General features: G+C 44.9%; 1 protein-coding gene across 1 annotated transcript in view; it reads right to left on the bottom strand.

Annotated features, from left to right (window-relative positions):
* Positions 1-27,407, bottom strand: part of LOC109892722 (UV radiation resistance-associated gene protein-like) — a 142,685-nt gene that overhangs the window by 54,637 nt on the left and 60,641 nt on the right. Inside the window, exons 9-13 of the mRNA XM_020485461.2 lie at positions 26,383-26,467; positions 23,892-23,991; positions 23,423-23,483; positions 20,147-20,312; positions 5,911-5,986 (exon numbers count right to left, since the gene is read on the bottom strand). Of these exons, the coding sequence (XP_020341050.1) occupies positions 5,911-5,986; positions 20,147-20,312; positions 23,423-23,483; positions 23,892-23,991; positions 26,383-26,467 (488 nt within the window). The remainder of the gene's footprint in view (positions 1-5,910; positions 5,987-20,146; positions 20,313-23,422; positions 23,484-23,891; positions 23,992-26,382; positions 26,468-27,407) is intronic.

Here is a 27,407-nt window from a genome sequence, read left to right on the forward strand (position 1 = left end):
TGGGGTTTGAAGGTTGACAGACCCGAGCGAGTGGCAGGTTTTTCTCTGTGGGCCTCGGAGCTAGGCATGGTGGTGTGCCCATGCTTCTGCTTCCCCCTCCCTCAGTTAGATAGCCCTGGGTCGGTCCTGCTTTAATAACTGTGCAACACTGAGCTTCCTGCTCCCAAACCAGGCAAATTACGATACCCCTGGCTTAGCGATTCAGAGCTAATTGTCAATGGTGTAAAATACTTAAGTAAACATACTTTAGTAAAAATACTTTAAAGTACTAAAGTAGTTTTTTGGGTTATCTGTATTTATATATTTGACAACTTTTACTCCAGTACATTCCTAAAGTAAATAATGTACTTTTCACATTTTCCCTGACACCCAAAAGTGCTCGTTACATTTTGAACGCTGAGCAGGACAGGAAAATGGTCCAAATCACACACTTATCAAAGGAACATCCCTGGTCATCCCTACAGCCTCTGATCTGGCGGAATAACTAAACACAAATTCTTTGTTTGTAAATTAGTGTGCCCCTGGCTATCCATAAATAAAACTAATAAAAAATATTGTGCTGTCTGGTTTGCGTAATATTAGGAATTTTAAATGATTTATACTTTTACTTTTGAAACTTAAGTAGATTTGATCAATTACATTTACTTTTGATACTTAAATATATTTAAAAAATAATTGTACACTTTAACTCAAGTAGTATTTTATTGGGCGACTTTCACTTTTACTTTAGTAATTTTCTATCAAGGTATCTTTGCTGCTACTCAAGTATAAAAATTGGGTACTTTTTCCACTACTGCTAATTGTTGTGCCCTCCAACCCCTCACCCACCTCCCCTCCATCCTTCAAAACAACATCTAGCGTCTATTGCAATCTAATCCATCTCACATGCCTGTTTCACAATGAGCATACGGATAAAGGAGATCTAAAGAGAGCGAGAGAGAGCTTCAGCTCCAGAACATATGTTCACTATCCCTGAGAGCCAGTCTCACTAACTTGGCTAAAACGCAGGATTGGCGGCTTCAGTTCTTCTGCCCCCTGCAGAAACTTTCAGCCTCTGTTTACAAACCCTCACCTGTGGCCTCCTGAACTGGAGGGAAGGAGCAGCCAGACCGCACTTCACCACTTAGTGCACTCATTCCAAGGGGCTAGAATAGGACAGGCCTCTCCATGAGAAGCACAAGGCATTAGCAAAGCTTTAACCTAACATCGGAGTAAAAGAAACACCTGAGCAGCGTTTCTTTCTTCCTGGTCCTGATGAGAGAAAAAAAATCATATCGGGGAAGGTTCTCTTCTGCACTGTTGAACCAATCCAGTAAATGTGGAGGAGTTGCTTTGTTAACTTCCAAAAGCGGAAGCGTCACAGGCTCTTTCTTTTTCCTCTGAAAACCGGATGCATCCGGTTGAATACGACCCAGCGGAGGGTGGCAATGCTTAAATCGAGTTACAGAGGTGCAACTGGGGAGCAGAGTGCAAAGATGCATGTTATCGAACTTGGAAATGTCTCCACTCCAATCCAATCCTACAATCCATTTGGGTGTTGTTTGTGTTGAAACATGTTGTTTGCAGAGTGCACAAGGAAAAAGGAGTGGAACTGGGGTTCTGTCCAAGTTTTGAAGACAATGTTGTTGTTTCCTTTATGTCGACAGTTACCTGCATAATGTCTTCCATCCACCACTGGTCCAGTATGAGTGTGTACTTCACTGTGTAGCCAGAGCCCTGCTTTGTGTCAGCAGCAAGACACCGTGGTGGCCCAGCTCCAGCCGGGCACAACCTAAGGATCGCATAAAAATCACTAAAGAAAGAACAAAACACAAACACAATAATAACAAACTGGCCGTGAAGCAAAGCGCTGGCTCTATTGGTCAATTACACCAGTGAGTGGAAAACCCAGGCTCAGTGTTCCTAATACGGTATGGGGGGGGGGGGGGGGGTCATAGAGGCAGCCATTTCCTAATAAAGCCTTTAGAGTATTAACAAGGACCATACCGTAGTCTCTACTCAAACATCACTGGGACACAATCCAGGTCTCCCAGATAAAGTGGTCTGAAACGGCCAGAGTTGTGGAAAACCCGTATCGACTGTAAAAAGGAGGAAATGAACCGTGACAGTGTTGCGTCGGTCGCTTCATGCATTCCCCCCAAACTACTGGAACACATGTGATGGCGGCGGAACCCAGTGATCAGACACAGGATTGCACAGTTTCATGCGAGGTACAGCAATTCCCCATAGATGGTGGGGGAGCTGTCTTTGTGGTGGGTTCCGCTACATCTACTATGAAATGTTTACCACTTGCGCTGCTCTGCAACAACGTTTCACAACCATTGTCAGCTGTAGGGAGCTGATCCATGCGGTGCACATAGGTTGATTTTGAGTCGGCCCAGTAAATCATTCTCAACATGGATATATCCCCCCAGTCACACATGGAATGTATAAGATGCTCGACTGACAAAAACTCATGAGCTCACCTTCAAAAAATTCAGTGACACAGACACAGAATGTTGACTGTCTTGCACAATGACGAGAGAGAGATTTTCCGGATGGATTCACCGCAAGTTAACCTGAGGATTTGACTTTTTACCGACACAGTCACGTGCCATACGCTATTCCAGGGGGTAGGGTGGGGTCCCACAAATGTAACGTTTGGTAAAGACTGGAACTCTATATATTGCTGTTTGAGCCTATATGTTGTGCACATGCCAGGTTTTTAAAGGGGCAGTTCAGTCAAAAACATGATTTCCTGTTTCCACACTATGAGGTCGAAATAACACTGATAAGGCAAAAATGATGATCATGTTATTTTAGTGTTAGAGCTTTTTGGAGTGAAAAAAACACCTTGAATATCTGCCTGATCAGGTGGGATGGAGATTTTGGCCCAAAGCATGACATCCTTATCTGATTATTCTGACCAATGACCAATCATGTTTTATTTGCATATGTATTCTACTACTTTGAAGCGGGGTAGGCTCTAGAGTCTAGACAATCTTATCCGCCAAAATGTAAATATACACTTTATATACAAAAGTATGTTGACCCCCCCCCTTCAAATTAGTGGATTCGGCTATTTCAGCCACACGTTGCTGACAGGTGTATAAAATCAAGCACACAGCCATGCAATCTCCATAGACAAACGCTGGTATTAGAATGGTCTTACTGAAGAGCTCAGTTACTTTCAACGTGGCACCGTCATAGGATGCCACCTTTCCAACAAGTCAGTTTGTAAAATTTCTGCCCTGCTAGATCTGTCCCAGTCAACTCTAAGTGCTGTTATTGTGAAGTGGAAACATCTAGGAGCAACAACGGCTCAGCAGCGAAGTGGTAAGGCCACACATGCTCACAGAACCGGACCTCCGAGTGCTAAAGCGCATAAAAATTGTCCTCATTTGCACCACTCACTACCGAGTTCCAAACGGTCTCTGGAAGCAACGTCAGCACAATAACTGTTCTTCGGGAGCTTCATGAAATGGATTTCCATGACCGAGCAGCTGCGCAACAGCCTAGGATCACCATGCGTCTCATGGAGTGGTGTAAATCTCACCGACATTGGATTCTGGACCATTGGAAATGCCTTCTCTGGAGTGATGAATCATGCTTCACCATTTGACAATCCGACAGACAAATCTGGGTTTGGCGGATGCCAGGAGAACGCTACATGCCCCAATGCATAGTGCCAACTGTAAAGTTTGGTGGAGGAGGAATAATGGTCTGGGGCTGTTTTTCATGGTTCGGGCCAGGCCCGTTAGTTCCAGTGAAAGGAAATCTTAATGCTACAGCATACAATTACATTCTAGACAATTCTGTGCTCCCAACGTTGTGGCAACAATTTGGGAAAGGCCCTTTCCTGTTTCAGCATGACAATGCCCACGTGCGCAAAGCGAGGTCTAAACAGAAATGGTTTGCTGAGATCAGTGTGGAAAAACTTGACTGGCCTGCACAGAGTCCTGACCTCAACCCAATCGAACACCTTTGGGATGAATTGGAACGCCGACGGAGAGCCTGGCATAATCGCCCAACATCAGTGCCCGACCTCGCGATTGCTTGTGGCTGAATGGAAGCAAGTCCCTGCAGCGCAATGTTCCAACATCTACTGGAAAGCCTTCCCAGAAGAGTGGATGCTGTTATAGCAGCAAAGGGGGGGGACCAACTCAATATTAATGCCCATGATCGATGAGCAGGTGTCCACATATTTTGGTCATGTAGTGTATGTAAATATATCTAAATTTGTATCTACACACCCACGTGATCAGACTGAGAATTTCAAATGGCAAAAGGAGGCTCATAATAACTTTGGGGGTGCTTATATTAGTCCAGTTACACACAAATCTGTAATGGAAATGTGTTTCTTGCATATCCCAACTGCTCCTGAGATACCCGCGGGGAGTGGGGTCACTGCCAGAGACAAATGTTTCACCTTGCTGGTTCGAATACTTGAGCCGACACCTTTTTGGTTACTGGCGCAATGCTCTACCAGCCACCCAGGGAAAGAAGTTATTTTCATGAAATAAACACAGTGATTTATTAGACATACGGTGATGATAAAACAAAACAAAAACAAAATGTAAAGACTGCATGGGGGATTTAAGAGGTTGATCCACGTCCATGTCTGAGATGAGAATTATCAGGCACTCGACCCACACAGACATGCACACAGACACTCATATCCCTTTCTACTTGACAGTTACTACAGTACAGTAAAGTCAATCAAATGACACCATCCTCAACACTTCTTCCAGGATAGTATTTCACCTCTAAACCTGGCAGAGCGGACAGGCAGAAGTGAGGGAATGAAAATCAGATCTGATGTTGGAGCAACTCACACCACAGTAAAACGGTCACTGGTCTATAATTCTAAGAACCCCATGGAAATGTTCCTTATCTGAACCCCTCATAGATCATTACAATCATAACAATACATGAAACAAACTGGGAGAAATAGCTTTCTCGATTTCAGTTCGGTTGCATAAAGAACAGAACACGATCATTTTGAAACATGCAACATTTTCTGGGTCTCCATTCGTACAGAACAAATAATGGTCCTGCTCTTTCATGCAAGTCATAACATGCACCCTTGACCTCCTTGGGTTTTCAGTCCAAGCTTATTTTAATTTGCAGTGTGTAGTTGGTCCAACAACGAGAGAGAGATGGGGGGGACAAAGGCGGATGGAGGATGGCAGCAGTTTGGATAGCAGCTAGCTAACAGGTTGCGGCAGCGGCAGTGCGTCAGAGTCCAAACCTCCCAAAGTGCAGTCATTTGAACCCAGCCACCTGTTGCAGTTAATTGCCCTGCGTAATACACTGGAGAGATCCCATTCCACATTCTCACAATGGAATGCAAATTGTTATATTTGGTGCTCAATGATTAAGGGAGGGAGGGGGGCGGAGAGGGGGGACTCACACAGGTCAACAAATTAGACCCATTTTAATCGAGTTTGACCCCTGTGTGTGTGTGTGTGTGTCCTTCTCCCTCACAGTATCCTGAGCCATTACATACATAGGGTTAGTATGTACACTGGGGCCTCACTCTAGTCCAGTCTGTTTGCATGCATCCTAGTTTCTCCATATGTATTGTGAGTTTGCAGGTCTTTCAAAACAACGGGATCAGAGGAACACAGTAACAAGGCTCCAGTCCAAATGGACGTGACTTGATTGATCCAAAACATGTGTAAAAACCAACAGACCACTGCAAACGCGGTCTGTTCCCCACACAGAAACCTTTCAGTGACCTAACACCTTCAGACCATCTGAACTTCTGAGTTGGCCTGACACATGCTGGTGCTTTGTAGCTCAGTTGGCAGAGCATGGCACTTAACACCAGGGTAGTGGGTTCGATTTCCGTGACCACCCATATATAAAATGTATACACGCATGACTAAGTCGCATTGGATACAAATGTCTCATTTGTGTCAACATTACCTGGGCGATGTTCTTGTTGATCAGGTAGACTCCGTACTCAAACTGAAAACGCTCTCCTCGAGGGTAAAGTGGGAATCTGTGTGAGAAGAAGAGGAAGAGCGGTGATAATGAGTGTACAGTACTGGAGTAGGTGGTACTGGAGTAGGTGGTACTGGAGTAGGTGGTACTAGGGTAAGTGGTACTAGGGTAAGTGGTACTAGGGTAAGTGGTACTGGAGTAAGTGGTACTAGGGTAAGTGGTACTAGGGTAAGTGGTACTAGGGTAAGTGGTACTAGGGTAAGTGGTACTGGAGTAAGTGGTACTAGGGTAAGTGGTACTAGGGTAAGTGGTACTAGGGTAAGTGGTACTAGGGTAAGTGGTACTGGAGTAGGTGGTACTGGAGTAGGTGGTACTGGAGTAGGTGGTACTAGGGTAAGTGGTACTGGAGTAGGTGGTACTAGGGTAAGTGGTACTAGGGTAAGTGGTACTAGGGTAAGTGGTACTAGGGTAAGTGGTACTGGAGTAAGAGGTACTAGGGTAAGTGGTACTAGGGTAAGTGGTACTAGGGTAAGTGGTACTGGAGTAGGTGGTACTAGGGTAAGTGGTACTAGGGTAAGTGGTACTAGGGTAAGTGGTACTAGGGTAAGTGGTACTGGAGTAAGTGGTACTAGGGTAAGTGGTACTAGGGTAAGTGGTACTAGGGTAAGTGGTACTGGAGTAGGTGGTACTGGAGTAAGTGGTACTGGAGTAAGTGGTACTAGGGTAAGTGGTACTAGGGTAAGTGGTACTAGGGTAAGTGGTACTAGGGTAAGTGGCACTGGAGTAAGTGGTACTGGAGTAAGTGGTACTGGAGTAGGTGGTACTGGAGTAGGTGGTACTGGAGTAAGTGGTACTGGAGTAAGTGGTACTGGAGTAAGTGGTACACATGGGTTAGTATGTGGGTAACAGCAGAGAGAAACCTAATCCTGATAGATTGAGGAGTTGAGAGCGCAGAGGCCCTCCCTCCTCTCGAACATCAAAACAGTTCCTGGGCTCTTCAGAGAAACATCTACTACAGTAATAACAATACCACAGTTAGGGTTGAAAAAGGAGGTTATATTACTAGAAACTTTGAAGGTTTACCAGTAAACTACCAGAATTTTTGTAACTTTCAAGGATTTAATTTAACTGATCACAAGATATCTACAGGCCCTTTTGGGTACTTCCGATTATCACAGGTGTATTTTTATATCTCTGGCCGTCCATGTGTCCTTATCATATGTAAAATATAGAAAATATTCAATGGTTGAGCCTGTAAAACACATTTCTGCACCTATGTAACAATAAAACATTTTGATTTGATTTTTTACTTTGTCAATATGTCTTTGTTGTAAATGTATTGGCACCAAACTGGTGGTGGTTTTGAAAAAAGTCAATCATTGGAAGAGTTGCAGAGTTAATTGAAAATAATGCCATTGTTGATAAGATGCTTTTTTAATTAATTATGCAATTTTCTCTTGAACCATATGGTCTATCCAATAGAAAGTCATGGACAATATGGGCACATATATTTAAAAAAAAGTATACTATATATGAATACATATTTTTGTTTAAGTCATTCAAGTATAATTTACCAACATTACCATAGTTTGCCATAGATTACCTGTATTCCGGTAACTTTGGTAAATTACCGGTAGCTTTGCAACCCTAACTACAGTAAATAAAGTAATAACCAGACTTGTATATGAGGGTAATAACAAAATAGGAGTGCAATTTCACACATACCTCAAATGTATAACATATCTACATCGCCGATTGAAAATAGTTAGAATAAACCATGTGGTGCTTGAAATGGTTTTTTCATTCCTTGTTGGTTTAACATTGACAGATTCACCAACAAGACTGAGTGCTGTGAAATAAATTGCTTCCCTGTTGTCACAGTCCAGGAATTACTGTCGTGTAGTCTGTATCTTTTGGGGTTTGGTAGATAAAACATCTTAGCAGAAGCTGAGAGGGGAAACACTGAACTGAAATATCAGCCAAGCTCGGAACCATCCAGGCTGCATACTGTAGGCCTATCAAACAGCCTGTACACCTGCTTTTACACTTCAGGGAACAAAGACAGACAGATGGAGAGGCTCGGTGGGAAAAACCCCATTCAGCATTCAAGTGCCAGTCAGATGTCTAGCTAGTAGGGCAGGGCAGGCAGACACACACACAGTGTTGAAAACCCCTGGATGGAAGTGTTAATGTGGAGATGGAGAAACTGCCCCAGGCCGAGCCTGCTGACCCCCCCTAGTGACAACAACGCTCTCCTCTCATCCCACTATGGCTCAAGTCTGCCTTATCCTATGATAGTCCCTGTCACTATGTGCTCATGTCTGCTCCCCAACGGAGAGGATGTACCGAAGAGATGTGCCCAGGGCACGGTCTTACTCTGCTCGCACATGCACACACACACGCACAGAGCCCTGCTTGAGTTAAACATGTACGACTACTGACTACTCCTCCACTGTCAGGCTCAGCAGTCAGGTCAGGAGGTGCAAGTGAACATCCGGCCCTCCTCCCCCTTCCCCTCCTCCCCATCCCCTTCCTGTCAGTGGACATGGCTGAGCCCCTGAAGCCAGGACAGGTTCTACTGGTAATCCTGTGTTAGAAGAGACATGCCCTCTTCCCGCTAACTGACCCCCAGGTGCCAGGGGCCCAGAGCCGAGGAGCGAGGGGCCCAGGTCAAGAGTTTGGAGGTTCCTCTTGTCACACCATTGGTACTGTACATCACTGTTACAGGGCAAGGTGCATGAGGCAATGACTGTAGCCCCAACTGATACAGCCTAGCTACTGCAGCTCTGTTATCTATAATGCCTGATGTCCACCAGATGCATATGTGTTTGTTTTGCCGGAAGTCTAGCCCGCATTTTCCATACTTGATGCACATGTGCTTCGCTGTTCAACTAGCTAAAAGCTAGCAAGCTGCAGTCTGCGTGTGTTCTTCTGTTTGTACCATGGCACGGTAAAGCAATGCACGAGTTGAAAATATTGAACGCATGCTGTACCCAGAACACACAGCAGCCTAGTGCGGCATCCCCAACGTAGCGTTGCGGACAGCACCATTAACAACGTTCCCGCCGGAACGCAAAGAGTTTGATGCATCTGGTGGACATGAGGTATAACGCTTTAACGCCTTAGTACAGACTGTAGTGCAGTTCTCCTCCTCGGCCCAATCCATACACACAATTCATTCAGTTTCTTGTGAGGTGCATTACATAGAAACTCTTTACCAAATAAAGTAGACAAATAACACTGTTGGTTTCACAGACAGAGGGAAACACTATAGGCCACACAGCCTCAGACACTTGTTTCACTCCTACATACCCTGCCTAGTCAAACCCCAGAGGAAGCAGCATGCCAGAGGTCATATCTCATGACCAGGAAATAACTAACAGAGGGAGAAATAACACATCAAACACACACAGTCTCATAGCAGGCATTCCAACAATCACTTTCTCCCGACAACATATGATTAGTTTGCTGGTGAAGGGGAAATCAGAGAGAGAGAGGCTGACACGCGCACATAAGCACACATATAGAAAAGCAAAGGAACACATGAAGATACATCGACGTGCACACGCCCTCACCCGCATGGTTTGCCGTCACGGTGAGGTGATTAATGAGTGCTGTCCAGTGCGTCTGAAATCACACTGAAGGGACTCCGGTTCACCAAACACCAGGAATTCCTCCCGGGAACGTCCAGTAAAGTTAAATATATTATTACACACCAGCAGGAGGGAGGGGAAGAGGAAGTCGGGGGTCCCAAAGAGATGTGGGGGGGTGGGGGGAGGAGGGGTAGAGAGCTGACAGGAGAGGGAGAGAGAGAGGGAGGATGGGAGTGAGAGAAGAGAGAATAGAGGGAGGGTGCAACATGTGAGAGTGAGAGAGACACGACGAGAGAGCAGTTATAGAAGAAACAGAAAAGAAGAGAGAGACAGGTGAGAGGGAAGGAGATAGAAAAGAGGGGGAGTTGGAGTGGAAAGCAGTCATTTTTACCAATGGGCTGACCGGCCGGTCTTCTCTTGGCGTCTGTGCTGAAATGATCTGTTGCACAAGCTGGATGAACTGGATTACAATCGTCCTTGGAACAGCTCTCAGGCCCACGGGAGCCCTCCATCCATCCACAGACCAGAGCCAGAACACAGAATACACACATACATATATACATGCATACATACACACATACATACACTCGTTGCTCTCCTTTCTGGTTTCAATTATAATCTCTTTCTCGTCAGACAAACGCACAAAGACATACATGCACACACACCACAGCCTTCCGCTCCTCACCTTCATTAAAATAGATGTATTTATATTACTACCATGTCCCGTCCCTCTCCCCACACCCCAACTCTGGCAGCTCTTTACACTCAATTGGCAAACTAAATATGACACTGACAGGCACCATGATCAACACTGTCATCCACACTGACATCTACTTAATGTGATCAAAAACTCTCATTCCCTCCCTATCTCACACGCCAATCTGTGTGGAGGACCTGTCGTGTCTAAGCTGAGCTGTCTGCAAGTCGCGCTGATGGCAGGGTAGAGATATGTAATTAATAAGGAGCGGTGTGGGGAACACTAGGTACGTCTTAAAAGCAGCTTCTAACAGAAAGCCCCTTCACTTTAAAGGGTTAGAGTATTTACACAGCCCTCGGTTTCATCAGCCCACCAGGCCTTTACCTCACAGACAACCCTAAAATACGATAGCAGGATGGGACCCTCGTAAAAAGGAGAAAATAAATAAATACTCTGAAGTGCAGAGGAAGCCAATAACATATATGGAATCATGTAGTTACCAAAGAAGTGTTCAACAAATCAAAATATATCTTATATTTGAGATTCTTAAAAGTAGCCACCCTTTACCTTGATGACAGCTTTGCACACGCTTGGCAGTCTCTCAACCAGCTTCACCTGGAATGCTTTTCCAACAGTCTTGAAGGAGTTCCCACATATGCTGAGCACTTGTTGGGTGCTCTTCCTTCACTCTGCAGTTTAACTAATCTCTAACCATCTCAATTGGGTTGAGATCGGGTGATTGTGGAGGCCAAGTCATCTAATGCAGCACTCCATCACTCTCCCTCTTGGTCAAATAGCCCTTACACAGCCTGGAGGTGTGTTGGGTCACCGTCCTGTTGAAAAACAAGTCCCACTAAGCGCAAACCAGATGGGATGGCGTATCGCTGCAGAATGCTGTGGTAGCCATGTTGGTTAAGTGTGCCTTGAATTCTAAATACAATCTGACAGTGTCACCAGCAAAGCACCACCTCACCTCCTCCTCCATGCTTCACGGTGGGAACCACACATGCAGAGATCATCCTGCGTCTCACAAAGACACAGGGAATGGAACCAAAAATATCAAAAGGAAAGATTTCCATTGGTCTAATGTCCATTGCTCATGTTTCTTGGCACAAGCAAGTCTCTTCTTATTATTGGTGTTCTTTAGCAGTTGTTTCTTTGCAGCAATTCAACCATGAAGGCCTGATTGACGCAGTCTCCTCTGAATAGTTGGCTTGTAACTCTAATGAACTCATCCTCTGCAGCAGAGGTAACTCTTTTCCTTTCCTGTCACGGTCCTCATGAGAGCCAGTTTCATCATAGCGTTTGAAGGTTTTTGCAACTGCACTTGAAGAAACCTTAATCTTAATTTTCCGGATTAACTGACCTTGTTTTAAAGGATCTTCACCTCAAATGACATACCCAAACCGAACTGCAAGTAGCTCAGGCCCTGAAGCAAGGATATGCATATTCTTGGTACCATTTCAAAGTAAACACTTTGAAGTACTCGAGGCGGCGAACAAGCGATTCGGTGGAATTCTCTCTGAGCCTCTTTACTGTGTCGTCCACCATGCTCGATGCTAGGTACAAGGACCACTACATCGATGCAGACAAGAAACAGCGTTTATGTGAAATGCTACATACACAGCTGGACAAGAGGGAAACGGACACAGTAACAGTGTGCACCAAGGAAGAGAGGCCATGGACAGAAAGAGCTGAAACTTCACTGCTTGATGTGTATGATGAAATCCTGGTTGAGACTGAACAAATGAACAACGAAACAGCACAGCAAGTAAGTGAAAGAAATAGGTTTTGATTATGTTTTACAGGTAATGGGGACATACAGTTGAGGTCAGAAGTTTACATACACTTAGGTTGGAGTCATTAAAACTTCTTTTTCAACCACTCCACAATTTACTTGTTAAGAAACTATAGTTTTGGCAAGTCGGTTAGGACATCTACTTTGTGCATAACACAGGTAATTTTTCCAATAATTGTTTGCAGTCAGATTATTTCACTTACAATTCACAGAATCACAATTCCAATGGGTCAGAAGTTCACATACACTAAGTTGACTGTGCTTTTAAACAGCTTGGAAAATTCCAGAAAATGATGTCAATTAGCCTATTAGAAGCTTCTTAAGCCCTGACATCATTTGAGTCAATTGGAGGTGTACCTGTGGATGTACTTCAAGGCTTACCTTCAAACTCAGTGCCTCTTTGCTTGACATCATGGGAAAAATCAAAAGAAATCAGACCAAAAATTGTAGACCTCCACAAGTCTGGTTCATCCTTGTGAGCAATTTCCAAATGCCTGAAGGTACCACGTTCATCTGTACAAACAATAGTATGCAAGTATAAACACCAAGGGACCAGGGAGACGTCACACCGCTCAGGAAGGAGACGCATCTCCTAAAGATGAACGTACTTTGGTGCGAAAAGTGCAAATCAATCCCAGAACAACAGCCAAGGACCCTGTGAAGAAGCTGGAGGAAAGAGGTACAAAATAATCTATTTCCACAATAAAACAAGTCTTATATCGACATAATCTGAAAGGCCGCTCAGCAAGGAAGAAGCCAATGCTCAAAAACCACCATAAAAAATATTGTACTTTTTGGAGAAATGTCCTCTGGTTGGATGAAACAAAAATAGAACTGTTTGGCCATAATGACCATCGTTATGTTTGTAGGAAAAAGGAGGAGGCTTGCAAGCCGAAGAACACCATCCCAACCATGAAGCACGGGGGTGGCAGCATCATGTTGTGGGAGTGCTTTGCTGCAGGAGGGTCAGGTGCACTTCACAAAATAGATGGCATCATGAAGATGGAAATGATTTGGATATATTGAAGCAAGACATCAGTCAGGAAGGTAAAGCTTGGTCACAAATGGGTCTTCCAAATGGACAATGACGCCAAGCATACTTCCAAAGTTGTGGCAAAATGGCTTAAGGACAACAAAGTCCATGTTTTGGAGTGGCCAGCAAAAAGCCCTGACCACAATCCTATAGAAAATGTGTGGGCAGAACTGAAAATGCGTGTGCGAGCAAGGAGGCCTACAAACCTGACTCAGTTACAAGCTCTGTCAGGAGGAATGGCCAAAATTCACCCAACTTATTGTGGGAAGCTTGTGGAAGGCTACCTGAAACATTTGACCCAAGTTAAACAATTTAAAGGCAATGCTACCAAATACTAATTGAGTGTATGTAAACTTCTGACCCACTGGGAATGTGATGAAAGAAATAAAAGCTGAAATAAATCATTCTCTCTACTATTATTCTGACATTACACACTCTAAAAATAAAATGGTGATCCTAACTGACCTAAAACAGGGAATTTTTACTAGGATTAAATGTCAGGAATTGTGAAAAACTGAGTTTAAATGTATTTGGCTAAGGTGTATGTAAACTTCTGACTTCAACTGTATGTAAATGCCAACAAAATAACTTTTTGGTCAGTGTGGTGTGGTTTGTGTGTGTAACCTTTATTTAAACTAGGCAAGTCAGTTAAGAACAAATTCTTATTTTCAATGACGACCCGGATGACGCTGGGCCAATTGTGCTCCGCCCTATGGGACTCCCAATCACAGCCGGATGTGATACAGACTGGATTCGAACCAGGGACTGTAGTGATGCCTCTTGCACTGAGATGCAGTGCCCTAGACCGCTGCGTCCGTTTGTGTGTGTGTGTTAACTATTTAACTTTACTAGACTGCTTAAAAGGCTGCTAAAATGTTAAATATCGGTTATCGGCCAACAATGTCATATCGGTGCATCCATACTTTTTTGGTTACTAAATGTTCTGTTTGATGTCTTCACTCTTATTTTACGATGTAGAAAAACCTTTGAATGAGATAGGTGTCTCCAAACTTTTGACGGGTAATGTATATAATTACAAAATAAATATATTGGGGATTGGAAATTATGCAGACAATTACATTGATGGAACCCACAATCTTAATGCAATATTAAAACTGATTTACCCCTAAAAAATATATTTAATTGGGTAGGTTCCTTACTATATGTAATTCGTGAGATTTACTAGTTACCTGTACAAAATTGTAATCAGTAACGTAACTTTTGTATTACCCAAACTCACTAGCATAATCTGATTACCTCCAGTAACTTTTGGACTACTTTCCCCTTAACGCTAGAAAAGCCTGGCCTCTTTGGACCTCCCTTTCAGGCCAATGAGTCATCATCTTGACTCAACATTCTAACATCTAATAAATATATTTAAATGTATGCTATCTGAATACACCAAATGTGCAAATCAACAGTTCTGGTTCACATAGTGGAGTTGGGAGTTAGCTATGTGCAGTCGGCTCGAAGAAAAGAAAAAACGAGAAAAAAAATTCCCCAGAAGTTCCCTAGAATGTCTTTAATGTGCGATTTCAAACGCACCAGGACCATAAATGATGTGAGGCCTGCTTTTTAAAAAACACCTGCTGCCTCGCAACTGTCACGGCTAATGGCACCGGTTACTATATAAATCACAGCGAGCTGTAATTTCCAATATCTGAGAAATTATTACATTGAGCATATGTCAGTGAATGCTATTTTAATGACTGCCGCTCTACTCCACTTACATCTCGGGTAAGGAACCATCTTGGAGCAAACGCACTGCTGTAGAAATGTCTCCCTCCCTCGACTCAATACTGGTACACCGTGTATGTAGCCAAATTATCTTACTCATTGGCATTTATTATTACTTTCTATTATTTCTCTGTTTTCTCTCTCTGCATTGTTGGGAAGGTCCCATAAGTAAGCCTTTCACTTCCTCATATTCTTTTAATTAGAACCAGAGAGCTGGACCCAGAGGACAGGATCTAAGCAGATTTCTCTATGGGACTAGCTAGGTGATCTCCCTCTGCAGAAGTGCCTCTTTATTTATCACGGGGAATCTAAACTTCCTCCCAGATGCTGACCTGAAGTGAAACGGACACATGGAACGGTATTTCGAATTTGTGTTCACAATCTTGTGGCAGGGAGTCACAGGCCATATACAGCTGACTACTCCCATGAGTCTTAATGTTAGAGAGAGAGAGGGGGAGAGAGCACTGACTTTACTGCTAACTTCTTTATCGAGGAAAAATTTACTTCCTACGACTGTGATATGTGGTTGTTAAGATGAACACACTAACTGTAAGTCGCTCTGGACAAGAGCGTCTGCTAAATGACTCAAATGTAAATGTAGAGTGAGACACGGCCACTATTGGCATTAAGACAACACAAGTCAGGCCAACAGTTACCCATCGATGAAAAAGCAGTGTAAAATATAATGTACAGATGAACCGAGCCAACTAAGCCACTCCTTTGAGTTAACGATCATAGTTATGGCTTTGAAAGGCGTTCAACTAAGGAAGATGTTTATTATTAACAGCTTTACATGAAAAAGAAAAATTTGTCAATTGGTTGTTAAATGGGCTAAAAATAGAAGGGAATGTATCCTAATGGCTGAGGCATTAACAGAGTGATGGTAGAGTATAGGCTGGGTGGTGGGAGCCTGAGGCATCAGGGCATTGGACCACTGAGGATGGGGAGCAGCCTGGTCTCACTGGCCCACTCAGCTCATCTTCTCTGGATCACAGGGTAGCAGGGCCAGTCAACCATTTATGCAACTGACCCGTCTGGCACACCAGACAATCCTTCCCTTTCCCCTGGGATATCCAAAACTCACTAACCCTTTACAGTACTTCCTATTATATTGTACTACATTGAGGGGGTAAAAGAGTGTGAGAAAGTATTTGCGTGATTGGGTGTGTGTTGTATGAAAGTCTGCCCGTCTCTAGTCTGTGTCCTGTCATTGAGCAACTATTCTACCCCCTCCCTCCTCTCTCTCCTCTCCTGTCCCATGGCTGCTATGTGAGACTGAGGGAGGTTCTCAGCCACCCCTTCCCCTGGTCCCACATGGTCCATGTTAAGGGACGCGAAAGCGTTGAAACCCCGTAACAATAACCTTCTTTTGAGCTGCAGGTCCTGCCGAGCAGAGGCCCTCTCTTAGAATCTCTCCCTCCCTCCATTCCCTGGCAGTCATAGTTCCACCCCAGCCGCACAACACTATACTTGAGCCACACATTGATGTGTCAATCCCTTCTTAGACATTTTTCTTTCTTTCTTAAGCCTTCACTTTCATAACGAAACTCAGTAAAAAAAAAATGGATTCCCTCTTAATAGTCCTAGTAAAAAGGCTGTATGAGGCAGCGCTTAGACTTTTAACGGCCGGGCTCTGGTCTCAATCATACAGTCAGTGGACATCTGGATCGCATCTCCCCATTCTCCCCCATGCAATCAGACACACTAGAGCTATGGAGCTGATGCTGGGCTCGCCCTGCTGCTGCTCTCCACAATGTGGGTGCAACGTGTCGTTACAGCACATTGCATTTTGAGAATGTTTTTAGGGGGTGAAAGCTTCCGAGATTCCAAATAATGGTGCGTTCAAGGTAGGCCTAGTGCCAACAAACAGGCAAAGTGGAGTCATCGCCGTTCACCACCTTTCCCTAAAAACTCCTTGCAGTCCCCAAGCGGCCCCATTCATTCATTCCACACTGACTGAGAGGTCTCTAGAGGGCACTCCAGTTCAGCTGTACACAGGTCTGCCTGCTCTTGCTGTGGCAAAATGGCCACCTACATAAAAGCCAAGGTCGTCATTATCCGAGACCGCAGGTCCACCGCAACTTGGAGTGGAATATAACAGCAATGCCCTCGTTCTACAGGTCAGACACATTTATACATGGCTGGCACAGTCAGGAGAACCTAAATGGTTGTTAGACTCCAATTAACAAGCACATACATACATACATACATACACACATATACATATATATATATATATCCAGGGATAGAAAAACATGTCTTAATCGACTATATGATGAACTGTAGGTGGTGCTAAATTTTCACATTTTTAACTAGACTGGCAGGGTGCGATGTGAGATCCACCACACACCACATGTTTGGCCTCCACAGAGGAATCAGTCACACCCCAACTTCACAGTGGGGACACTCCGCTCCATCTAGCTGGGAACAAGCTGTGCTGAGACGTCACTAGCATCTGGAACACACCACTCATAGAGAGTAATACAGAGAGAGAGAGAGCGTCACACACCACAAGAGCCAACTGGGGACCAGAGATGCACTGTGAGTGGTGGACTAGTAATGTTTCCCAGACCCTCCAGGAGCATGGCCGGTGTGATGCCTGCATACCTGCTCCTCCGTCATCATCACAACAGAGGGTTTCTATACGCGTGCCTTCAGCAATGATCCATCGCAAACCCACCTGCTAATTCTGCCATGCTTTAAAGTTACCGCTCAGGTACCACCTCACTCATCTCTATTCATTGCCCCTTTCCGACACTTTAATCACTCTTTTTGTACACTCACAGCCTCAGACAGGTTACTTTCCATCTTCCCACACGTCGTTTGGCCCCGTGTGTAGGGCCCTCTGGGACCGGCAGGCTCATAAACATGGGGAGGGGGAGTTAGAGGGGATGAGATGTCAAAGTGAAAGGAGCGTTCGGCCCTGCTCAGGGACACCCGAGGGTGATGTGGTGGGGCTGTGAGGCCGGGCTGGGTCCTCCATCCACCCCTCCTCTGGTTTATTTTCTCTGATGGGCCTGGTGTAAATATCCTGCTTTAAAGCCCTGGGAATGGGAATGCGTACAGTGCAGTCAGGCCCTCGACAGAGGTAGACGTAGTGGGAGAGTAGAGCTGGATGGATAGCGGGGGAGGAGAGACCCCCAGTGAGCCCCTCCAGCTGCCATGATGACATCACTCAGAGGAGCAGAAGAAGAGATAAGTCGCTGCCAGCTGCAGTGGTCTCTGACACTGCCACGCACTCTCACCATCTGCCTGTTTACGTTCAATGGTTTGGATGTATGCCATATGGATGCGTGTGTGGAGGAATGTATGTATTTGTTGACATGACTTCCCCTGTGTCTGACTAACACAATGATGGGCAGTATCCATATGTGTGTGTGTGAGAAAGTACGAGAGAAAGAGAGGAGAGATAAACACACTGGGAACATCTCACCCTGACAGGGTGATACAGTTTAAGCCCAGAACAGCCAACAGAGTTAGATGAAGCATTGGTCAGGGCTTACTGGGTTATTGAGGTACTAATCGGGGTCCAAGAGGCTTGCTGCCTGTCTAGGAAACTGTTAGTTACTATGAGTTAATAAAGGGGTCTCGGGTCTGGCCCTTCTCTCTTTCTTATTCATTCATTGACTATAACAAGGCTGCATGCATTAGCGTTTCAAAGGCCAGTCTGCCTGCTACCCCCTCAACAGCACAGAGCAGAAAACACACTGCCACTCTCTACCCATCTCACTCTGGCCGTTTAACATCCACTAACACAGGACTCACAGCTGCTCCTTATACAGGAGGCCTCGTAAGGGGAACATTACACATCGTATAATATTGTGTGAAACACTGGCGATATCCATCTGCTACAAGCAAAGATTATCACTCAATGGAATATGAGGGGTGAAACCAAAGTATTTAGCTGATATGAACAGGTGAGAGCATTCCTGCCACGGTGGAGAGACTAGAGGCAGTTAAATGTGAGCAAGCTGTGCAGAACCAGAGATCACAGGTTACAACTGTACTGTATGTAGCGTGGCAAGAAGCAATCCAGACAGACTTTTTACCTTCTTAGCAGTTGTCACTTACATTTATTATTAATCAATCTAACACTAAAGGGATTAAAAATATACCCACATCCTTATCATACCCATCACTAAAGTGTCTGATTATACCTATTTTCAAAGTGTCTTTGGGTTTTAGAAAATCCTATAAATTATTCATTTTGATACCCATTCTTTATTTTTCTTGATTGAGGGGGGAATGTACAGGAATGTACAGGAATATAAAGTAATATACGATTGCATACCTGGGAGCATGTGTGTGCATTCCCAAACATGCAATTATCACAAGGCAACAGAAGTTTTGTTAGAAGCTTGATGCATAGTTACCGGATCCAAACAGATCAAAATAATCATTTTAATAAAGTGTCCTTACACTGTAATTGTTGTGCCCAGTACACTATAAATTGGATTTAAACAAGCAGGCTGGTACAGCCCAAAGGCGAGGCCCCAATAGTGTTATCCACTCCTTGTGTCCATGGCAACAATATTATCATACATATCCCTACATCTTAAATACCTCTCTCCATTCATGTACATCTGTCTAAATACAGTGTTGATAGAACAGTGCCTAGGTTAGCCCCCGGGGTACAAAATTAATACTGTCTACTACACAGGCCAGGGTGGGTAAAACACACTGGCTGCTTTAGAGGGATTTCCAACAATTTGCTTGGTCATTATGAAAAATAATACTGTCTACTGTCTGGGGTTTATGGAATGGTAAAGAGGAGGACTGTAAAAAAAAGACCTGTGAGTGAACCTCACACGATTTGATATGCTGCATTACAGTGGGCTTAACCTGTCCAAACAGATCTGGATTGGAGGAAGGGTTGTTGTGTGATAGGTCACATGCTTCCCTCTGATCCTCACTTTCATGGGTGACTACGAATCCTCTGCACAAACTAACTACTGTACAGTAAACTAGAGAACACACACGTTGACCTTATTTGGCTCTTCTTATGACTAGGATCACCATGAGCTCTCCAGTCGTTGAACTTTAGAGTTTCTCTCTACTCTACCGCTAAATCGTTGGCTACTAGGAATCCTTGGCATCCATCACCTGGTTACAGCAGGCTTAGCTACTGTCATTATGTGGCCCCTGTAAGCCCTTTCTTATGACCAGGAACACAGTATATCGTCTCCCAAGGTCTATTATTTTGATCATTATATAACAGAGTTACTCTATTGGAATTGTGACGTGGTGGCTAATCATCACAAAGGAAATTCAACCTGTACGGTTGTACAGTAACAATGAAAAAATGTGTATCTACAAAACAAATAAAAATAAAGAAAATAACCAGAGTGTAGGGTCCTTACTCTCGCTCCTTCTCACTGAGCTTGTCTGTGATGGTGTCCTTGATGGAGGAGCGGGAGCCTTTGTGGATGACAGGATACCTGAGAGGGATCTGCAGGAAGCAACTGATCATCAGTACCAAGTGGGCCGTGTAACCCAGGGCAACCGCAACACTCCCATCATCCTTCGCTGCAGGACAAAACACAACACAGAGGTCAGTCAGTCTCTGTTGGACAGGTTTACTGTGAAATGGTCTCATTTTTAGAAAGTAAGAAACACTTTCTAAAACCTGTTGAACAGATCTGATAATGAAATGCCATGCCTGTTAATCACTTCAATGTCTGTGTTTTAATGGGTTATTAATCCAACACATTGTAATGCTACGACTCAAAACTAAAGTTGGTCAAAACGGCAACAACGAGCTAAACAGTCTCAGTGTTTCATCATTTCTTTAGCGCTTCATGAAGCTCCACTTGAAAGCAAGTGATCAGCAACAGTCTGACTGCAATACTCATGTATTTCATACGTGTTTCATATAAGTTCATTACATTGAAATGAAAGATCAAATCGTAACGTGGTAATATAATAAAGACGTCACAAACTGGAAAAAAAACTTTGGTAACCAAGTAATCACACCGATGAAAAGCAGGCACATTTACATGGGCAAAGTGTTTTCGAAATGATATAGAGTGGGTTTTGGCGACGGAACACGCAAGAAAACTTCAACTGCTGTAGAAAACCTCATTTACTTAAAAATACTTAATTTATTTCAGAAATGTGCGTGAAAAGCGTCACGTAAAACTATCCCTGCTGGGCTCAATTGCATTTTAGGGGAAAATTAGACGGTTACGGTTTCATTAACATTTCTGACTAGAAAACAGGTCCACCACCTCGCTGAAGTAAAGGAACTGCTTTCTTTGACAGCACATTAAGTTGTTTCAAGTTCTCAACTGCCGAGCAACAGGACATTGCTCCGGGCAAAGTGCTTATACTTTCCAAATCCCCAAATCATAGTGCTTTTGTCTTAATGCTTTGGAATAACAGACCGCTGCCTCAGTAAATAGTTGACTAGGAGCGCTTTGGTGTATAACTAGACGACCCTGAATTATACAATTCTTGTGTCTGCACCTCTGATACCAGCAGAGGCCATGAAGCTGACTACCTTTTATAATGCCAATACCTTCCATAAAACTAGTTCTATCCAACAGGAATGTCAGATAAAGGAATCATAAGTATAACTGACATGTACTGGGGCAAATGGAGAACCTTTTAAATCCAAAGTCAAGTATCCTCAGATGAGGGCTGAGTTACCTCCGAGAGAGAGAAAGCACTGGGGGGCTTGTTTCCACCCCATGACCCCTTCTTCTTAGCAGCAAGTCCCCTCTACCCTCACCAGCTTCCCCTCCCTTCTCCTCTACCGTCTCCTCCAGTCTCTCATCCAAACTATCCTCTCTCTTCTCTCCCCTCACCTTATCCAGCCTCTCCCATCTCCTGTCCCCAGTCTCCTCCAGCATCACCCCTCTACCTTCTCCCCTCAGTCTCCCCAGGCAGGGCAGGTTGGATTAGGCTGTGCAGCAGCCCTGACCCCAGTGGCTCACTAATCTACCACATCCTACCCTGCAGACAGCCCTCTCCTGTCTGTGACCCGGCAACAACACAGTTTCAGACATGATAGGCTTAATACTGGGCTGGCCCAGCTCTCAGGTAGGGCCCCACAGAAATCAGAGCAGGGGTGAAGTGCCAAAGGTCAGGCCTCTATGATGGGGTAGTTTCAGGCTGGGCTGCTGTATAGGTGTAGTGGTTAAGGTGGTGTTAGACAGGAACGTCTGACCAGGTAGACCCTCCTCCTCACCTCCTATAGGCCTCTGTCCCTCTCACTCTCTGTTCTACTACACAGCCACACCACATGCAAGGAGAGGGACGGGAGGACAGGACAGGTTGGAGGGAGGTTGTGAGTGGGTTAGGACTCCCCCTGTAGGCCTCTCCATCTCCTACTGCGATGCCACAGCACATGCCTCGTGGTTTACTCACTAGATATCTACCACCCCCGCGGGGTGAGACAGACGCACACCTCCACAGGGGATGGGAATCCACTCACCGCTGCAAATACAAACAACGAGCCATCAGGATGAGGAAGAGGCTGCTGCAGCCAAGGAAATGGGGGGCTGGAGATCGAGGCAGCGTTGAGGTAGGTCGGGGGATAGCAATGGAGGGGTATTAAAAGAAGGCACACTGGTGAAACCTGGCTCTCATTAGTCCCCTCCCTCAACCCCCTCAACTCCACTTCCCCCTCCATCATGTCTTTGAAGTCGTGCTTCCCTGGCTGAGAAAGCCAAATCAGATTTATCCACAACACATACGTGTGGACATGGAGGGAATTAGATGAATAACACTTTCCAAATGTAAGCCCCTCTTGAATCATCATCTCATTCAGACCTTTGCCGTGTAAACGCGCACAAACACAATGCCAAATCCTCATCTGCTGCCTTTAAAACACCCACAGTAAATGAGACAGACTTACGACATACAGTACTTTGCAGATTATACTACTCAGTATTCATAAATACACAGAAATGGTGGGCTGAATTTACAGACCAGCAGAGTGGTGTTACAAACTCAGAGAGAGAGTCCCTTTATCAGTCTCATCCCTCTCACCCATGGGTCCGGTCCTTATAAAGTAGCTGGGCAGCAGCATTCACAGACTCCAGAGGTCAAATACACAGGAAGCAATTTCCACATTCTTGGATGATGGGGAGCAGTCTGTGGGTCCTGGGCCTGCTTCCATTAACAAAAGGTTGCTACCAGGGAGTATGGTGAAACCTTTCCGGTGTAACTACTCTGACGCTGCATCAAGGTATTACATCTAGCCCATACAACACATATGTCTTATATGTTTCCTCCACCAGCTACTACTTCTAAAACACTTGTCATTGTACCTCAGAGCAGATATGGTTCTGTGTCCCAATTTGCACTCTATCCCCATTCCCTATATACTGTAGTGCCCCCCAAAAACTATAGTGCACAATACATAGGGAATAGGGAGCCATTTGGGACTCAACTATAGAGTCCCAATTACAGGAGAGGATCAGTCAGAGAATCAGCTTAAAGGGATCCACTGATATCACACAAACCTCAGACGGAGTACAGGCTCACATTTACTACATGTGGATGGTGATGTGGAACCAAAAGAGAGGTCAGAAGATTTAACCTTCAATAAAAGGAAGCAGATGCACCCTGCTTTATGAGTGTCTCTGTGTCACTCCAAACCCTTCCGTTTCCTGTTGAAATAGATATGTTACCTTGGAAATCCTCCGAGTTGGGCAGCTTCACTCCACAGATGACATAATCGGATTGATTAGCCTGCAGGGAAATTAAACAAGTTTTATGAGAATCCAAGAACCAACAATGCCATATTCAGAAAACAACAGAGAAAACAGAGAGAGAGGAAAGGGAAAAGCTTCGGGAGCAAAAAGGGCCCTCTCCTTAGAAATTGTATTTTAATGACCACTGAGTATTTAAGCTGTTCAGCTCCGTCGCAGAACATTTCAGATTGAAACTTTAACCGATTTCAAAACACAGGGAATGTAAGTGGTTGGCCACTCCAAAGACTAATAAGGGCTGAGAAAACATTTCTCCCCAAGCTTTTCTCACTCAAGGTTTTCTCTCTTGTTCGCCATCGTTGTCATGCCATACAGCTGACTACAGCCAATACTGTGTAGTATATTGACCAGGCTCATTTCTAGCATTACTCAGGAGGAGGTTACTCACGGCCGTGGTGACCACGTCGATGGGGTAGATGTAGGACAGCTCAGAGAGGAGCTGACGACAGCGGAAGGTGAGCTGAGCGTTGGACTTGAGGAACAGCTCTCTGGGGAGACAGACACAGAGACAGTCACTTGATGACTCAGTCAGACTCACTGCCTTACTGAGCAACACAAAGAGGACAGTAACAGAGGAGGAGGAAGAGAACAGAGGGAGGACTGGTGACAGAAAAGAGAAGCAACTGGATCAAATAGACAGGGATATAGAGAGGCAGGAGGATAGAAAGGGGGAAATGACAGAAAATGGGTATAAGGGAACGATGAGGAGGTGATGAAGAGGGAAGGGGGGGATGGGGAGAGAGAGGGAGAAGGTACTGTACAATACAGTATTATACACTGAGTGTATGAAACATTAGGAACACATGCTCTTTCCATGACAGACTGACCAGGTGAAAGCTACAATACGATCCCTTATAATCCCCTTCAAATCAGTGTAGATGAACGGGAGGAGACAGGTTAATTATGGATTTTTAAGCCTTAAACACAACTGAGACATGGATTGTGTACAGTATGTGTGACACTCAGAGGCTGAATGGGCAAGACAAAAGATGTAAGTGCCTTTGAACAGGGAATGGTAGTAGGTGCCAGGTACAGCGGTTAAAGTGTGTCAAGAACTGCAACACTGCTGGGTTTTCCCGTGTGTTTCAAAAATAGTCCACCACTCAAAGGACATCCAGCCAACTTGACAACTGTGGGAAGCATTGGAGTCAACATGGGCCAGCATCCCTGTGGAACGCTTGACACCTTGTAGAGTCCATGCCCCGACGAACTGAGGCTGTTCAAAGGCGAAAGAGCAACTCAAGGAAGGTGTTCTTAATGTTTGGTATACCCAGTCTATATGAATAATATGAGAGAAAAACAACAAGAGTGTAGATGGGGAAAGATGTGAGGTGAGACCTGACATCTCAGTAAAGCTTGGGAGGGAGAGAGAGAGGGAGAGAATAAGGGTGCAGGTAGGGGGATAGGGAGGTGGAGTGAGGGACGGATGGAGGGTAGCTAGGGTGTCAGTTAGTTATGAGGGGTGACGGTGCCTTAATTGGAAACTGAGGATGAAGAGAACAGCAAGGGTGTGTTTGTCTTGGCCCAGATCTGGATGAGGAGACCTAATGGCTCAGCTCTGAATCATCTCCACAGTAATTGTAATAGCAACTCAATTATCATAACTGCCAAATTACCAGCCACTCTTTTCCCCCCCCGGGACAGGTCCAAAAATCACCACAGGCCCCTTAGACCAGCCCTGGGCTGTTCCATTAGCAGACTTGCCGGGGGGGACAACCCATGAGCCTGACCTGCCTAGGTGAGAAGAGGAAACGTCTGGAATAATGTTTGCTTTCTTATGTCCACCTCTTGACAGCTACTGGAGTCTGACTTCAGACAAGTCAGAGAACTCAAAAGTGTGTGTGTGTAAATATATACAGTATGGCCTATGTGTACATTGTGTGTGAGAACATGTGTGACTGTGTGTGTGTCCCCCATTCAACAATTTAAACCAGCACTTGGGGAGTAGAGTTTTGTGGATAATGGCCCATCAATTCAGACAGATGAAAAGGTGTTGGGAGAAAATGATCATTGGATATGAACAGCCTTTCCTCCATGCTCCTCGTCACCCCATTCTGCTCTGCCTGTGGTCGGCCTCCTGCCTTGGCCCTCACCATTACACAGTTGAAAATCCCTGGTCATAGTGTGGAGGCTTTGTAGATTCAGAAGATCCAGATGATTACCATGTTAATCATTTGATCCTTCCTTCATAGAAACCTCACATCTCAGTCCAGCAGGCTTTCTCTTATCTGTTCTGGTTAAGCCCAGATGCAAGACCCTCAATTCCCACATCAAACCATCAAAGACAGACATTTCCAGAAACCTGGTTATTACATGAACTCAGCAACTCTCCCTAACAAACACTTATTTTTCGCCCAATGAACTTTAAATACACTTTTTTTCCAGGGGTGGACGTTAGGCAGATGCATGAGTGTCAAAATAAATGTCCTTGGTTACATGATGCGTTGGTGGGTTTCTTTGCCCGGCCAGCTATAACTAGTGTGTTTACTGTAGCAGTGCTGTTGCTTCTGCTCTGCCTTGGCCCCATCACTGCCAGGTACCCAGCCAAACAAACTCTGTATCCAGGGTGCACCCCTGCAGGCCAAGGCAAACACATCAGACTGGTCTTTGACACAATCTGCTTATTCTCTCTAGGGCTAAAAACACAAATAGGCAGCGCCGAGCCAACACCCCCTCTTTGTAAGCAGAATGTAATCTCCCCACAGCATTTAGAACAATTGACAGCATATTAGAACACACCATTCTGTGGGGCCTAGGTAATTTCTAGCAGATGGCGCGGTGAACCAACGGGATGGAGCGTGGGTGCTAGTGTGTGTCTGTGTGTGTGCGCGAGTGTGTGCATGGATAAATAAATGCTTCAATTACAGGTTGACACGTACCTTTTGGCAGTGCATTCTTTATGTTGCTCTGTTAACGACTCCCTCTCCATCCCCAGACTGTGGTGTTTGGTGGAGAACGCTTCCTCTAGGGAGAGAGAAGGGGGATATGAGAGAAAAGAGAGAGAGAGAGATAAGGGGGATATGAGAGAAAAGAGAGAGAGAGATAAGGGGGATATGAGAGAAAAGAGAGAGAGAGATAAGGGGGATATGAGAGAAGAGAGAGAGAGAGAAGAGAGAGAGGAGAGGGGAGAGAGAGAAAAGAGAGAGAGAGAAAAGAGAGAGAGAGAGAGAGGAGAGGGGAGGGGAGAGAGAGAGAGAGATAAGGGGGATATGAGAGAAAAGAGAGAGGACAGGGGAGAGAGGAGAGGAGAGGAGAGAGAGAAAAAAGAGAGAGAGAGAGAGAGAGAAGAGAGAGAGAAAAGAGAGAGAGAGAGAGAGAAAAGAGAGAGAGGAGAGGGGAGAGAGAAAAAAGAGAGAGAGAGGGAGAGAAAAGAGAGAGAGGAGAGGGGAGAGAGAAAAAAGAGAGAGCGAGGGAGAGAGAGAGAGGAGAGAGGAGAGGAGAGAGAGAAAAAAGAGAGAGAGAAAAAAGAGAGAGAGGGAGAGAGAGAGGAGAGGAGAGAGAGAAAAAAGAGAGAGAGAAAAAAAAGAGAGAGAGAGAGAGAGAGAGAGAGAGAGAGAGAGAGAGAGAGAGAGAGAGAGAAAAGAGAGAGAAAAGAGAGAGAAAAGAGAGAGAGAGAAAATAGTGAGAAAGAAAAGAGGAGAGAGAGAAAAGAGAGGAGGGGAGAGAGAGAGAGAGAGAGAGAGAGAGAGAGAGAGGAGAGGAGAGAGAAAAAAAAGAGAGAGAGAGGGAGAGAGAGAGAGAGAGAGAGAGAGAGGAGAGTGGAGAGGAGAGAGAGAAAAAGAGAGAGAGAAAAGAGAGAGAGAGAGAGAGAGAGAGAGAGAGAGGGAGAGAGAGAGAGAGAGAGGGGAATATGAGAAGACAGAGAGATGGAAAGAAAGGGAGAGATGAATATGACCGAGAAAGA

This window comes from Oncorhynchus kisutch, linkage group LG6, assembly GCF_002021735.2.
Source record: "Oncorhynchus kisutch isolate 150728-3 linkage group LG6, Okis_V2, whole genome shotgun sequence".
Classification (NCBI taxonomy): domain Eukaryota; kingdom Metazoa; phylum Chordata; class Actinopteri; order Salmoniformes; family Salmonidae; genus Oncorhynchus; species Oncorhynchus kisutch.